We start from the raw sequence: 16,025 nt of genomic DNA on the forward strand, positions 1-16,025 counted from the left end.
CCATAGCTAGAGAGTGCAGAATGAACTGCCCCTCGGATGCTTGGCCTCCTATTCCTCATACTGTTGCCTGTGTCAAAAAAACAGCCATACAAGGCTATTGTTTCCAGGCAGACAGGCGTCAACATTTCAGGGTGCATATAACAGAATACTTGGGGGTTTTACAAGCCTGAATATTTTGGGATGCCAGTTCAGTCCAGTGCCTTTCCTTACTTCAGATTTATGTTTGGCACGTCTAGCCAGTAGTAACAAATGAGGGCTCTTTCAGCCAGGCAAATATTCGCACCTGATGGCTCAGCACTAAAATACAGTCAAACTTCCAGAGTTTAATTCACTCTAGACCTCAGCCACACAGGACTTCCCAGCACTACAAATCACTCGCACTTTTGACAAAGGCAGACTTGGTATTTTAATATTGCGTATCTCCTTTTCTTCCTTTCAAAAAGTTCCAGTAAAATGGCATGACAGTTGAATATTTCTCAAGGTGAAATAAATTATGAGGACATGAGAATTAAATTACCCCACCAAAAAAAGCTTTATAAATCATTCTAATCTACATATCTAATTCACCTATTCCTTTGATAAGGATGTGGAGCCATTTTAAACCAATTTTGGAAGGAAGCAAGGATCCTGTTCTGTCAGTTATCTTTCTTTCCTTTCTCATAGTGTTTGGACCTAATCTGATATTAAGGTAAAGGTTTCAAACAAAATCATGAGAATTCTCTGCCAGATATAGGGAAAAGATCCTTGTGATTGCTGATAGTCAATGTGGATTCCCAGATGTATAATAAAGTGGAAGCTTGTGTCTTCATAAAACTCATTTAAAAAGTTAGTCAATCACAAGAATAGAGTGATTAGAAACTAGGTTTTCATAGTTCTGGTCCTTACAGAACTATATAGATTTTTCATTTTTTATTTATATATATTTTTTTGGGGGAGAAGCAGATTAAATAAAGAGGGCAGACAAATAAGGTTCTGTTCTGAAAATATATGGACAGTCTCTAATCTTTGGTGAAGTATATATTTTTTATCAATAACATTTGATACTATCAAAGTGTGCATGAGGGTTGCATATGATACCAAGACCTTTGTATTTGATCTAATTTCCCAATTTACAAGTCTCTATTTCTAAAAGCAATAAAAGCTCCAAACATTTCACTGATACAGGGGCAAGGCACAGTAAAGGTACTTGCACACTACTCGGTTGAGGTGCAGATAATTATGCCAGTCTGTTGGTCCTCTTTAGCTGGTGGGAAGCAAAGATAGCCCACTTCTCGTATTCTTTTTTTTTTCTTTTTTTTTTCTCCCTAGAATATCCCAACAGCTGTGTGATTTCACCTCCTCCATGAGACTGAGACTGTTGCTCCCAGGAAGGAGGATGGTCCCACCATCACCCAGTCGGGCTGTGTTTTGAAAATCCTCCTGGCTGCAGTGCAAGGCAGGAACATAGCTCAGCTGGGGAAGACAGCTGTGGGGAGGAGAAATAGGGGGTATTAACACTACTTCTTTCCTAATCCACTGTCTTAACTTATTTTAACTGAAGTGTTCTGGTTTTGATCAACACTCCACAAACTGCTCAATTTGGACGTGTTTTATCAAGGAAAAGTTCGCATTTTTCCCTTGCATTGTTCAGTAAGAATATCATTAAACAAAAAGTCCAGCTTTTCATGTGAAACAATTCAAGCACTGAACCTACAAGTTGTCATGTAAATGAGGTCCCTTAGTTTACTCACTGAAATGAAGTAAAAATTATGTTTCAGGATTTTCAGGAATAATTTTTTGAAACATGGACAGTAATAACAATAACAACATAGAAATCTAGTACAAGAAGTAGAAAATGAAACATACCATCTTTTAAAAATATTCTGTTTTCTTTATCTGTGGTTTTGAGAAAAAATATTTGTCAGCAGAAGTCTGTGAATAGATTTAATTAACTCCAAACTGTACTTTTAATTGGTCTGCTGAATACCATTTGTTTTTATAAATAAGGGTAGGAAATATTTTTCTGTGTCTTCGTTCATAAGGCTTTGGAAATTGCATATGCACAAAGACTAACAAAAATTTCTTCACATTCAAAGTATTTTATTTAACCTTTCTTTGTCCTTACCTTGATGTAATAACATTCTTTTAACAGGTTTTAAAGTCTACCAAGTGTTGACGTTAAATTGAAAGAAATTCTTGACCATATATATCTGTAAGCACTATTATCACAGAATTTTCATGACGTGATGCATATTGTGAATTTGGTTTTAATAATACGTAAATAAAAACCCAGTTTCTTCTTGGTCACCTTAGTAAACTCAGATAAAGAAGTAGCTGTTATGCACAACCAACTGTATTATGCATCACCGTCAAGGCAATTCCAACCTCTTTGTATCCATGCCTTAGGTATAAAACATATTTTGATGTCTTTAGTAGGGTATATATCTTTAAAGACTTTTGTTTTTGAAATGTCTTCCTGTTGTCTATATTACACAATAAATTAATTGCTAATAAAAATGAGCTTGACTCAGCCAAGATAGCAGTGAAGTAGTGGCTGTTGAGCTGCCAGCATGTAAAGCTTTGGTTCCCAGGCCTCCAGCCAGCACAGACTAAGCAGATTAAAGAGGTACCTTGCTCAGTGTTGATGAAAGATAGATAAAGGTCACACGAAGATACTATTTTGTGGTTTTTTGTTTGTTTGTTTTTTGTTAGAATTTCATATGCAATCTGTACATCTTAAAATACAGAGAGTACATTGACTCCATCCTGGACAAGCTTCAGTCTCTGTGTGCAAACCTTCTTCTGCATTGCAGATTAGCTTCCTTGCCTAGCATATGGTATCCCTGCATCAGTTCTATTTTGTAGAAGTGTACTTGATGAGGTAGCTTCCAAACTTCAGTCGACCCTTTTCACGTAGAAGGAACCTGTTTTTTCCTTGGTTGGCAACCCTAGCATGTCCTTATGCGTACCCGGGGAGCATCACCAGTACAGCTGTGATGGCTTCCAGCCATCAGCCTCCTCATTCAAAAGAGACGATTTATGAACTCTCTTGGATTCATCCCCATTCAAACTTAAATATGAATTTAATCCCTGGAAAGTCGGTGGTACTTAAATGCATACAGAAAGCTAAGCACAGGTTTGCAAAATAAAAACGGTTGGAGGGAAAAAGCTGCATGGTTTCCTACCACCTTCTGCTTTGGCTCTTCAACCTCCAACCAGGTGGGTCCCACAACGTTCTGGCCAACCCTCAATTCCTTCTCCTAGAGAATGTTCACATTTATTTTATTTTTATTTCCAAGCCAGAGTAAAGTCTAATTTGAAATGGCAAGTACTATATGAAATGGAATTTCTTTCTTCTGCCCAGCTCAAATAAAGACCTAGAGTTGCAGTTTAAGTAAAAGATAATGATATTTTTATTAAACCAAGTGACACTTGTTAGCAACACTAAAGGGTCAAACTAGAAGTGAAGTTGCTTCATGATGCCCAAATGGGTAATAAAATGCAATTATTTCCTTCTCAAAGTGCCATGATGACTTTTTTCCACTTGTTTATATCCCATTATATGTTCCCTGAATATGCACAGCAGAGTCATTCCAATAAAATATTCCTGCCATGAGATTCCATGAAAACTCATGTTTATCTACAATATAAATATTTCTCTCACTTCCAGCTCAAAACCCAGTTTATCAACTTTTTTTTTTAAAAAAAAAAAAAGGATTAAGTATTTTCTTTCCAAAACTGGACTTAGGAAATATATTTAAGTAGAACTATGAAATATTCAAGATTCAAGATTTTGTATCCCATAAACTAGAGAAACTAGCGCCACATATAAGGAATGCTGAAGTGATTAGCACGACATAGTGCCAAGTACACAAACGTATTAAGTGCAACCTGACATCTCTAACACCATAGTTTTAACTGAAGCAATAAAAGTCATAACTCCCATCAGATACACGCTGACCAAGGCTTATTTAACATCAGATGCCCATGGCAAGTGCCGGTCTGATATGCAGCCATGCACATTGTGAAAGGAAAGTGTTTTTTTCTTGGGGGGTGACAAAATCTCACTACACCGAGCATCGTTCAGTGCAGCTGCTGCCTGCAGTGTTTCCAGACTGCAGGCTCTTCAGGTGAAGACAGCCCTGAGGTGTGTGGCCTCCTGTGATGAGGAGAAAGTGTGATTACTGCTGGAATGTGGTATCAGCTGCATGCAGTGCTACGAACTTTCTAACCTGATTAAGGCAAGATATTTATGAATGAAGGCAGTAGGATAATATGACCACATTTCATTTCTCAGCTAACTGGTTATGTAAATGGCCTTCAAGAGAGATTAGAAGAAATGAATATGCATGCATTGCTATCAGGCTGCTCTTGATCAGAAAAATACATTAGAAGGTGACACATACCAACTCCTGCACCTCTTGTTTCATACCACTCAGTAAGATTGAGCTAGCTTCTGGATTGCAGCTTAATGCAACCCAGCCTTCAGGTTGTGTGCAAACAGCCTTTAATTAAGAAGAGATTGCAGCACTGTTTTGGTGTTAAATCTTTTGGAAGAAGTGGAAAGAAAGAACAGGGACAACGATGTGGCTGCAGTTTTCTGCCGGTCAGGCTTTGCCTGTTAATCCTATCTCCTCTCATCCTGCTCCTTCAGTACCAATGCTGGGAGACCTTCCACCCCCAGAGCTGAGCTGTGGGTAACCCTTCGGGTCAGCACAAACCAGCTACTGAAACCACCAGGAGATTTGTCATCACCTTCAGAGGAAACAACAAAAAACAACTACCCTTTTTGAATTTTGTCTAATCTCATTTCGCCTGTTTAATGCATGTATGAGGCATGTTGTTCAGTTCCATTTGTTTCCAATGATATTTCCAGATGGGAATATTCCCTTTGCTAGCTTTCAGGTCTTCCACCTGTTTATTCCCACTCTCAACCTGCTTAAGTAGTTACTTCTTTCTAATAGCATTACTTAAGTATTCATGTGTTTAAATGTTTCCTTCCTCTTCCTTCCAAAAATGACTTTCCAAAGCTGTGTATATTAAAATGTATTAACCTATCTCAGTTGTTCACATACAGTTGTCCTTTTAATAAATACTTTGCATTCAGTTTTGTTTCCATTTTTATTGATATATATACATCTATACCTTTAATTTATTTTTACACAAAAGCTTAAAAATTGAATCCCTATGCTGGAGCAGAGGCTATGCTTTAAAGATTGGTAAGACCTTGATCTTACTTATGAAATTCATTACCGTATAGAAATCACTGCTTTGAGAGCAGCACACGTCTTACATTAAGTTCATGCGTAATTTGTCCTGCAGGATTCTTCCCTGCTTCACCCTCATGGGCCATGCCTTTAATGAAGCATTGGTGCTGGTGGAGGCCTCTTTCCTCATGTGAAGCAGGCTGGAAAAGCAGAGGAAAGCCAGAAGTGCTCAGTCCATTGCAACCATGGGAGGGAGTGCAGAAGAAGGGTTATCTCACCTGTCAGCCCATACCTACTTCATCTGGAGCCTCCTTGTCAGCTGGGATCGTCCTTTACAAGGGATATGTGCAGCTAGCACAGGGTGAAGGCTCGTAGGCAATTTCCAGACAAAATAGATTTTGCTTGGAAAATGCTGGCTCACTGAAAATAAAGCTTTTCATAGTGTGTGCCAGTTTCAATGAAACACTGATTGGGCAAGAGTTCTCTGCTGGGGAATGGAATTTCTGCTCAAAACTGCAGACAGTGGACCACCACCAAATAGCCAAAAACATAGGCCCTCAAATGGCACCCAAAATGAGGGAGGTCTGGGGCTCAAATCCTTACCCCAGTACAGATTCCACTCTCCAAGCACAGAAATTCACAGGACCAATAGCTGGAAAATGATGATGATGAAAAGGAAGCCAAACCTTTCATTTTTGTTAGCTTGTCATCATAGGCAACTGCAGAAATTTGCACTCAATAGGGCCCAATAATTATTCTCACTTGATAACATATGTGCAATGCAATTTTTCAGTACTACATTTGCTAGTACTGCATTAGTAGTTTATATATTAAAATTATATATGCATACCACAGTGCTAGAAAAGGCTTCTCTGCCTGGCTCTAGAATTTGTTGTTAAAGACAAGAATGTTTCTAAATAACTGATATAAAACCAACTACGTTAGGCTACCCTACCACCATTCTTTTTTTTTAGTGTAGTCTCTTTTTAGAGATACAAAAAACACTTTGATAGAAAATAAAATCTGAAACCTCTCCCCCCCTCCATTATACTTCAGTAATCTCCCTGACAAGTCAAACGTAGCAATTTCTGCTAGATGATTTATCTCTGGCTCCTGTGCTTTCCCAGCAGTTTATCGAATAGTCTCTACAGGACATTTGTGTGTGATTTTGGCACAGCAGAACAGGCTCTGGAAAGGCAAAACTCTCCTGGTGAGCCATCCCAGCTACAGCCCTGTACTCTTGTGGTAGGAACTGTACCTCAATGGGACCAAAAGGAAGAGACTGGAAAACTCTTAACATAAGCCTCAAAGGATATTCTGCAAAGGTGTTAAACTGCAAGCATGATTTCTATTGTGTCTATTGCTATAGCCACTGAATTCACAGTATTGAGTCATGGGATTAATTTTCATATGTGGCTAACAATCTTGTGCTCTAGAGAGAGATGCAGCATCATTTCTGTTAACTGGTGTTTTCCAGTAGGCCTTACCCAACGTGATATAGGTTTGACCAACTCTCTTAGTTCAGCAGAACATAGACACGTGGCAGAATCCAAACCTTTGGCCAGAACAGGGCTGTCTAAATGGCTGCCTTGTGCAGACATTCGTCTAAGTCTTGGTGGCTTCCATTTATGCAGGACTACAAAAAAAAAAGGTAAGATCTATTGCAGCCATAATGTTAACGGAGCTTAGACATGTAATCCTGGTTGTACAGCACTGGCGATCTTCTGTTTATACAGTGCCTTTTGTGCAGATGGATTCCAAAGGAGTACACAAAACCATGTGTGTATACAAGACTTCACCCAGCACAGGCCTGCAGGTCCCTTAGGAGCGGGGCTCTGCAGCTGTCCAAACAGCGCACAGCAGTACCCAGCAGTTCAGAGGAGAGGACATTTCAGGCTGAGGTTGGAGCAGCAGCTCAGACCCAACCTGCATTAACCCTCATGAGTGTTTAACTAGACGTATAGCCAAGTGCAAGCTTCACAAAGGATCTTACCTGCCAGCACATTTATCATCTCACTTGACCTGTGTCCTAGCTCTGAAATACAGTCAGGTAGCAACCTCCTTACAGATGACTAAGGAGAGAGATGTAGTCTCCTCAGAGCAGATTTCATGTGGTAAAAATGGCTTTTTACTTAGAACGTTTAATCTAGGAAATAAACAGAGAGCTGTCTTCAGTCCTGCTAATCTGTGTTTTCTAAACGGATGTTCAGTACACTGAAGTTAGAGGGCACGTATGCTGTGCTGAGGGCAATGCCTACCTCCGTTCAGTATCAGCAGTCTTAACCCATCTCTTGCGGCTAAAGTACCAAAGAAAACTTATCAGTCACCTGTTTGTAACACAGCAGGGTTAGGCATTACCTTGGTGTCTGCTTTGGTATGGCTGTGTTAAGAGCTTAGGCACTGCCGAATGTGTGCAGAACTCTAATTCTGGATTTAGGCTACTCAAGCCTGTCTGCATTTCTCTTTGAGTTCTTGGGTGAGTTAGGGATCTATCTGTAGAATAGATTTTACAATGAACTAAGCCAGCTCTGCTCTCCATTTTGTATAAGAATATCCCATACACTTAAAAAAAAAAAATGACTACTTCTGGAAGGAGCTATAAGTCTGAGCCAAGGACAGTCCAGGGAAGCCTGCTGTTCTCCTAACCCAGACAGATCTGGGTACCCTCAGCAGGACCTTTCCCAGGGAGCTGTCACTGCTTTTTCTCCTTCCAGAGCAGGAATGGTGCCTGACGGTTTGTGTCTCCTAGCAGCCACCCTTTGAAAACGCTGGAGATAAAGAGGCACTTCTAGGTCCTGATTCTCCTGATCAGCTCAGGCACCTGGGTTTTGAGAAAAGCAGACTGAAAAAGGGCACCTAAGGGAGCGCAATACGTCCAAGCTCTCAGAACAGTCATGGAGATCTGTTCAACTCAGTCACTGGAGACCAGAGAACAATTTAGTTCACTTTACAAGGTACAACTACCCTTCACAGCAAAGACCATCTCCACTGACACACCAGACACTTAATGAACAGGCTTAAATCCTGGACCCAAATCCTACCCTTACCTTAAGGTTGAGATGAATCATGGGCTGTTTCTTACCACTCATTAGGAAGGGAACATCAACAGCTGATGAGTGGACATGTTCATGCGTTTTCTTCGCCTGGGTTATGCTCTCAAAGTAGTGCCTTTTCTAAGCTGCAAATCAGACTGCGCAGGTCCCATGCCACGTCTAGGTGCTCTGCTCCTCCTCCTTCTGTCTGCCACAGAGGAAAAGAAAGCATCGGGCAGCAGCAACAAGGTCCTCTCTCCAGTAGAGGATAATTAGGTGGCTGCACTGCATCTCCTGCACTGACAGCTCTCCTTCCCAAAGCTGGTCTAAGGGAGGTGTCTGAGCTGCAGCAGGAGCAGCAGGGCTGTTGGCTCTGGCAGAGCTGCTCTGAGGATCAAGGCAGGGACCCATGCAAGCAGCCTCACAAGCTTGACACTCACCCATGTACGCATAAGCTCTTATTTGCGAGGTGCAGGCTCTGCCTGCCTTTGCTCTCAAACACCTAGCTGCAAACAGCCAGGTTTGTGTGCAGACAAGACGAAATGTACAAGGGTTAAGGGGGTTGCTAACGAAGCAACCCTGCTCTCATGCTGTAAGGTCAATCTTTTAACCATACAGTCAGAGCTACTGAACTCACCAGAGCTACCAGAGGAAGGAAGGAAGGAAGGAAGATCAGCCCCTGGAGCTCTTTCAAATTAGGGTCCCAGTTCTGCCTGCAGGTTCCCTAGTGTTAACAGGGTTTTTACGTGGGTTCATGTTAGCAAACGGGGACCTAGTTACACCCTTCTGATTAAAACTAAACAGAATTTGACAGTGCAACCTTTTCCTTATGTCAGAAATCTACAGCTGTGTGCCAAATATGCAGGATAAAAGAATATAACAAAACTGAAACAGTATAAAAATACATTACAGTAAGCATATATTTTTATAGCTACATATTTTTTCCAGTTGATTCCATCCAGTCCATCTCTCTTCAAATAATTGTCATTAATCAAATACAAATATAGGCCCCTTGGGTCTAACTCAGACTTGAAGCTAAGCACATGTGTAAGTGTTTGTTGGTCTGGAGTCTTAGTTGTTGCAGTTTTATTGAGAAACAGTCTACAATACTTTTTTTTTTCTCCACCTCCCCTCCTCCCACCCAACAAATCAAATTACAGAGGGATTGATCTAATCATTTTGAAAAATGTTTTCATATATCAAATATAGTCCTACCCCTACAAAAAATAGAAAACCAGAACAAATCTGCTTTTTCCATTGTCAACAGCAGATAAAGTCAAGAGTCTCGCTTTAAATCTTACAGATGGACAGCAGCTTCAGAGCCATGCAGTGCAGCAACAGTTATGGAGAAAACAAGTCAGTTCATAAAGTGTTGACTCACACAAGTCAAGAAAGGCAGGAGCAAAGGTTCAGGTAGGTGGCTGCTCCCTCAGGCAGTTCCTCCAAAGACACAAGAGGAGCAGCAGCCTTCTGACAAACAGCAAGTGCCTGGCTTTGGGCTCAGAACAAAAAAAGCCAGCCTTTACTCTGAGCTGTCAAAACAGAGTCAAAACCCCACGCATCCTCTATTGCTGGAAGAAATTTTACTGATTTCAGTGGGATTCTTTATGGTTACAAAGATAAGCATATGGCTCTGCTTTTGCATAATTCAGTATATAAAGATTTATAGTCTTGAAGATGTTTTTGCATGTATACACACATATTTATATCTATGCATATTTGTTGTATGTATATACACATACCACGCATTAACACATACGCATAGAGGAAAATTGCTTTCCAACCCACAGCTAAAAAGGAACAAAGAAAAAGCCCAAAGCTCAATAACCCTTGGCACCTCGACAAATTCAAAGAACCTGAGAAAGCAGAAAGAAACAAGAAATCATAATGTGGCCTTCCCCACCCATCACGAGGAGTCCAGACTATACGCTTACCATGGTCCCAGGCTGTAATAGCATCCTCAGCCTTGTCTTTTTGTGGAAGCCTCCTTTCTGCAGGGCGCTCCAGTATTTCACATTCCTGTCCTCCAAAAAAGAGGCTTTGGATATACAAAGTCAACCAGCCCTGAATACTTTTTTTTTTCCCATCACTAATATCCTGTGACACATACTTTTGTTTCCAGCTGTCCCATGCTTTGTAAGAGGAAGATGTGCCATTTCCCCATCTCCCTATGATAAACCTTTCACAGAACTCTGCATTTGGAAACTGTTTGTTCTGAAGAAGTATACAACATCTAGGAGAAAACAAGACACGTTTATGCTTCAGTCTTGCTCTCGAAGAAGGGTTTGCACTGGGAACATTTCAACATAGAGTAAAACTTCCACCTTTCCTGTAGAGACAAAAGATTAGATTGAGAGTGGGAATACAGATTTCCAGAAAAATAGAAAGAGGATTTGAAGATTGACATGACACCTTTTCCACACACCTTCTTCAAACTTCACGCATTACTGGAACAGAAGATGGATTGCTCAGGTTCTGTGAGATCAAGGTGCAAGACCTTCCATGAGAAAAAATTGTGTAGAGGCTAAGGGTTGAGGTATGCTTCAAATGTTCTCAGATATCTATTTCACCATGAACCAAACACAAAGACAGAAAGGGACTTCTTAATTCCACTCTTCTTCTTCCCTCTTCTTGTAGTAGGGGGATTTGCTTAATTCTTTACAGCTGACCCAGGCCTTCTACCCTGACAATCTCTGTGCTAAGTTTACGGCATGCAGCTGCGGTCCTTCTGCTCAGGGCAAGAATGTTAACCCTTCCCCTGACAATCCTTGAACTGGTTATTATACATAGTCCATCACACGTATCTGATTTGAGACACCACCAGATGGTTGTTATTTAGGTGAAAGCAGACCCAAATAGAATAATAGTCCAAAACACTACAAGGTCAGTTACTAAACTACTAATTTGCGATCAGAAGTTGGAAGAAAGAAATATGTTGGCATGGAGAAGGGGCATGGATGACAACTGCTTGAGTTCTTCAGTCCCTTTGCATTCCTCCTCTTGAAGAATTTTCAAACCTAAGCAGAGAGCTTTTTTCTTCCATCAACTATCTTGTTTGGGGGCTTGGGTCAAGTTTTTTTAATGTGCTGTTCTGAAACACAAACCTTCTTAAGGAAAGGTTGAACTTAATTCACAGCAGAGCCAGAAAAAGAGAGCCAACCTTCCACTGGCACTTCTACGTCTGAAAAGGGAAGAAAATTGACACCTGGAAATGCTGACATTTTGGAAAACAAATCTTAGCCATTTTGAGCACGAGTAGGATGCTGGCAAACAACATGACATTGAAGCAGGAGGAATGTAGGAAAACTTACAAAACAAAACCTGAGAGGGCTATTTAGGAACAAATAAATAATGAGTGTGCTTAGCAGTGCCACGGCTAATTAATTTGTATGACCGCTTTTCAAGTCAGGGACAGAACCTGGTAGATACTACTCATCTTTCCCCTCATAACAGCTGCACAGATATTAACACTAGTGTCTGCAGGAGTCAACTGAAACCGTTGGCTTTATACCAGCCTACCTCAAATCAACATGATGGTTTCCTTTAGGGCTTTGCAGATAGTCGATATTTCAGCTGGGAGGCCAAGTTATACACCAGTTTGGTTCAGGCTAACCGAGTTTAGATTTTCTTTGTACTTGCTTTTCTCACCAAAGTGAGAAACTGGAAAAGGTCTGCTTTACAGGCAAATAAAATGAACAACAACAACAAAAAAACAACATGACTTTGCAAAAGTAACCTCCATCTTTCCATCCACCACAGCACATTTTGGGACCCCCTGTGGTACTGAGCAAAATTCAGCTTCTGTTCCATCTTCTGCCAGAGGCTCCTTTCCTACAGACACATGATCAAGCAGTTAGACTACAGGACAAGACAGCACGGGATGTTATCAGCTTCCAAACCACCCCTGGAGCCAACCTGTCCCTTGATGCAGCCACCTGGCCAGCATGCCCTGACTGAAGGCAGCCCTGGGCAGGCGGGGGAGGACATCCGCATTCCACGGGACATACAGCACAGACTTGAGTCTCCTGCTTGACTTCTCCCCTCCTTGCCCCATCTCTTCCCCATAAGCCCACATCTCACTGGCAAGGGGGAAAAGCCAGTATTGTGTGATGGGGATATCTGCCTGCCTGGGGAGCACTGGGTGCACCAGCCTGAAGAGCCTGGATTAAACAACCAGTACATTTTTCTAAAGAGTATTTGCTGCAAACTGGGGCAACTTTTCTAATCTGATGTACACGGGACAGTCCTCTGTTCCCTGCGCACAGAGCATTCAACCCTTCTAGCATCAGGCACCAAGTCAGCTCACCTGGTCCCTGAGTCCCACTCTCTCCATGGTCTGTAAGGAAACACCAGAGTGATAGGGAAGCACCAGCTATGCGGCTGGCAGGACTGGGTGAGCACAGCCCAAACTCTTCCCGTGCTGCATCTGAGTGGAGGAGTCTCTGTTACACTATGACATGCTCTCCCATGGTGTCCACACTGAGTTCTCCCTTACATCCTGTTCAGAGAACTGCTTCGTTTGAGCTAGTTTATAAGTTGCTTAGTGAAGTAACTGATTTCTGAACAATCACATGCTCTACAGACCAGCAGTGCTCTATAATCATTCAAAGAACAAAAAGATGTATTATGACAACGTTTGGAATGCAAATGCAAATAAAATAAAGCCCAGACATTATAAGGTTTACATATATTTAGCCCAAGCAGAAGACAATTGGAATTAATTTAGTTCTTACACTTTAATATACCATATATGTATACAAAAGGAATGCATGTAAATCAAAAACAATTTGCAAGCAAAAAAAACAAACAAAACCAGGAACTAATCTGCAGCACTCAGTACACTCATATGGTGGATGTATTTTTGTCCCATAATGTTAGTCTTGCTGGGTTTTTCTTTTTCTTTTCTTTCTGCACTACTGTACCTAATTTGTTCTTTTTAATAGAAAACTTGAGCAAGTTTGGGTTGTAGGAGCTCTTCCTATACTGGCAAATAGCAGAACCAGCATCACAATCATCTGGGGACCCTTCAACTTAAACAATACTCATGCAAGTTATTTTCAGAGATGGTGTTTTTAGTAGGCAAACCCATATACCAAGGTTCTCAAAGGTGGATATTTTGTGGGTCATAACACAGAAACAATCTTCCTCCTGAACCTGCTTTTCCATATCAGGTTGTTGTCTTTTCATCTAGTTACGTACGGAAAAAGCAACCGCAATCCTCCAGGCCTGTCAGTGGATGCTACTTTCCCAACTCAGCCGAAAGGTAGTCATATCTGTGGGTCTGAAACTTCTGCAAGAGTAGAAAACTTCGGTTTGTTTCTTGAAAGATGGGATTATAATGGAAAATAGCATTAGGTTAAAGAAATAGCACTGGTGGTATAATTTGGCAGTAATATAAAGGCCATCCAAACAAAAGGGTTTGCATTTCTGGAAAAATAATTTTAGTTTTGTGCCAACACCGTCTGGACTGAGAAAAAAAAAATGATTTACACCTTTCTAAAGCCTTGAACCCATTGCCAGAAATATGCAAGAAAAGTCAGAATCCTAAGGAGTAAATATCTTGGGCTGCCATTTCCAATGAGTAAGTTTGATAAATAAAATTTAATTTTTACATCTGCCATGGATTCTGGGGTATGATTAATAGCTAGAACATTGTGGCCAGTAGCCAATGTATGTATGTGATTACAGCAATCTTAAATATAGTACATTTTGAATAAATATGTCAAATAAGAGTATAAAAAACAGTCCATGCATGCCTGGAAAAAAATCTTGTCACAGTGTCAAATATTAAATCCTTATGAAAGTTAAATACCACAGGCATCGTTAGGCGAACTCACAGAAGCATGGGGTGCCACTGGCATCAGCTCAGCTTTGGGAGCTCAATCACTGAAACACCATTTCTGTTCATTTTGTTTCAGCTTATTTGCTACATATGGTAATGGGGAGAAGAAAAAAAAATGAAAAAAAAACTGCTCTGCCAAAAGTATCATTCTAAGCTGGTTGTCTTTTGGAGTTTCTTGAAAAAAAAATTTAAAAATTAGACTCTGCTAACTCAGATTTTGTGATCTGCACAATTTCCCTCTCCTCTTCAAAAGGCAGCATGTTCTCACCTGTGCTGACAGCAACAGAAGGATAACAGAGAGTCACTAAACTCTTTTGCATGACCACCACAGAATTATTTAATGGCAGTCTTGCAAGGAAGAGTTCACTGGGATTTCAGAGGAAACACAGGATATCTCCCAAATCCCTGTATCTGTAGGACAGGGAAATTTTCTTCTTCCTCTCTCCTTACCTTCAACTTTTCTGCTTCTGCAGTCTTGGTACTACTGGCTCTCCCTTCAATATCTCCACCACGCCTGTGCTCTGCCAAGGAACACAGAGTGGCAAGAGCATCATACGCACCAGGCAAGCAGCATGAGGTAGGAGCAAAAGGGGTGGAAGCTCCTAGAAGTTCAGAGCTTAAATAAGGCTTGTTCAAGCCAATCAGTAATCTTGGCTGTAATAATAGCCATGTGGTCTTAACAACTTTTTTGATGAAAACTTACTCTGTGTCTTTTGTACACTAGGTTTCAAGTGCCTGAGCTCTGTGAGCCAATTGCCTTGCTGTACAAAATGGAAGGTAGTCTTCCAATGGCTTTAGGGTGTCTTTATTCTAGGATACCACATCTATCTTTGGTGGAAATCTTAGACACCAGGTTCCCATTTCTGCCAGCCTGTTCAGGGCAGAGATTTTTTCAGAGGTGCACAACATCAGCTATATAATAGAAACTCAATTGCAACCCTGACTTCTCAGGGAAGGAAGGAATAATTACCTTTGTTATTAACAGCTGTCCTCTATCTGCCTCCAAATGGGCCAGGTTTCACCTGCTAGTTACATTCCTTACCTAGTTACACTCTAAATAGTCATCATCTCTAAAAGCAGGGCTTGCTCTGCTCTAAGCAGCGAACTCTGAGCCAACATTTGTATTAAGCAGTATTGACATCCAGTGGAGAGTTAGAATAATTACAGGCATGCAGATAACCCAGTGAAGTAGTCCAGTTTATATTCTGAGTTCAGCTCAAAAAGAGCAGTGTACTTACCTTACCCTACAGATATGATCTTCCTAGAAGATGTAACTCAACCTTATTGTAGTCTCTTTATTAAGAAAAACTGGAATATCATACAGACTCTACCATTTCTCTGTAAAGGGTTTTCTTTTGTGCAGTTTCCTTTCCTTCCACATACTTTTCCTTTTTTGTTATGGTTGTTCACAAGTAATGTCTGGGCTGCAGGCACTGTTGTTTTCTCTCAGAAAGAAGATATCAAAGCATGTGTATGACAGTTTTCCAGGACGTGTAAAAACATGCCTGCCTTTAAAAGCAGTATTATAATGTAATTTAAACCCAGATTTGGAGCATCAGACTTGATCCCATTGCCTGAGGTTAGAGAAGATGGACATGCATGAGCCATCTAAGTACTGTCTCATTGCTGTAGATGCAGTATGCAAACTGAAATAAAGGGAAAGTCGGTATGAAATTTGGAGCAGTGGGAATGATATCATCAACACTAGTCTAAGAATTTGGTGACCCTATCTGATCCTAAGAGAGTTATGTTCTTATCAAAGAAAGCTAATTTAAAAATGTCCACTTTTTCTTTCAAAAATTGTTAACTACTTGTCATAAAACTAACCAGTTTTGAGTTCTCAGCAATCAAAAGCTGAATAACCTTTGACAAAAGTGGTGAAAATCAGGTAAAAACCACAGTAAGTGTGAAAGAAAGGAGAAAAGAAAACCCAAAATGTAACAAATTTTGTAGCCTGAAACTTCT

The 16,025-nt window shown here is 40.7% G+C and overlaps 1 protein-coding gene across 5 annotated transcripts; it reads right to left on the reverse strand.

The window, feature by feature from the left end:
• Nucleotides 1-1,276: 1,276 nt before the first annotated feature.
• LOC308191776 (uncharacterized protein) lies at nt 1,277-15,548 on the reverse strand. 5 transcript variants are annotated; one of them, XM_080584598.1, is made up of 13 exons: nt 14,764-15,548; nt 14,511-14,581; nt 13,418-13,508; nt 12,525-12,554; nt 11,738-12,049; nt 11,323-11,399; nt 10,644-11,235; nt 10,153-10,547; nt 8,269-8,426; nt 7,180-7,332; nt 6,674-6,822; nt 5,273-5,386; nt 1,277-1,465 (listed from the first exon to the last, which is right to left on the reverse strand). In XM_080584598.1, the coding sequence occupies exons 10-13, from the start codon at nt 7,196-7,198 to the stop codon at nt 1,388-1,390; spliced, it is 360 nt and encodes a 119-aa protein (XP_080440724.1). In that variant the 5' UTR covers nt 7,199-7,332; nt 8,269-8,426; nt 10,153-10,547; nt 10,644-11,235; nt 11,323-11,399; nt 11,738-12,049; nt 12,525-12,554; nt 13,418-13,508; nt 14,511-14,581; nt 14,764-15,548; the 3' UTR covers nt 1,277-1,387. The 5 variants fall into 5 exon arrangements, 1 of the variants encoding a protein (XP_080440724.1); XR_013948268.1 differs by lacking the exons at nt 1,277-1,465; nt 6,674-6,822; nt 7,180-7,332; nt 11,738-12,049; nt 12,525-12,554 and adding an exon at nt 2,214-4,138 and having other exon boundaries at nt 10,644-11,399; XR_013948269.1 differs by lacking the exons at nt 1,277-1,465; nt 6,674-6,822; nt 7,180-7,332; nt 11,738-12,049; nt 12,525-12,554 and adding an exon at nt 2,214-4,138 and having other exon boundaries at nt 8,234-8,426; nt 10,644-11,399.
• Nucleotides 15,549-16,025: the final 477 nt, after the last annotated feature.

The sequence above is a fragment of the Anser brachyrhynchus genome, assembly GCF_964034855.1.
Source record: "Anser brachyrhynchus genome assembly, chromosome: 1".
NCBI lineage: Eukaryota > Metazoa > Chordata > Aves > Anseriformes > Anatidae > Anser > Anser brachyrhynchus.

Bases quoted from the DNA above. Each gene is read 5' to 3' on its own strand.
- LOC308191776 (XM_080584598.1), bottom strand. The intron at 5,387-6,673 runs GTAAGGCCTACT...CTGCTTTTCCAG, and splicing joins TCAAACCTATATCACGTTGG to CCTGCTTCACATGAGGAAAG. The intron at 1,466-5,272 runs GTAAGACGTGTG...TCCTCCCCACAG, and splicing joins AAATTACGCATGAACTTAAT to CTGTCTTCCCCAGCTGAGCT.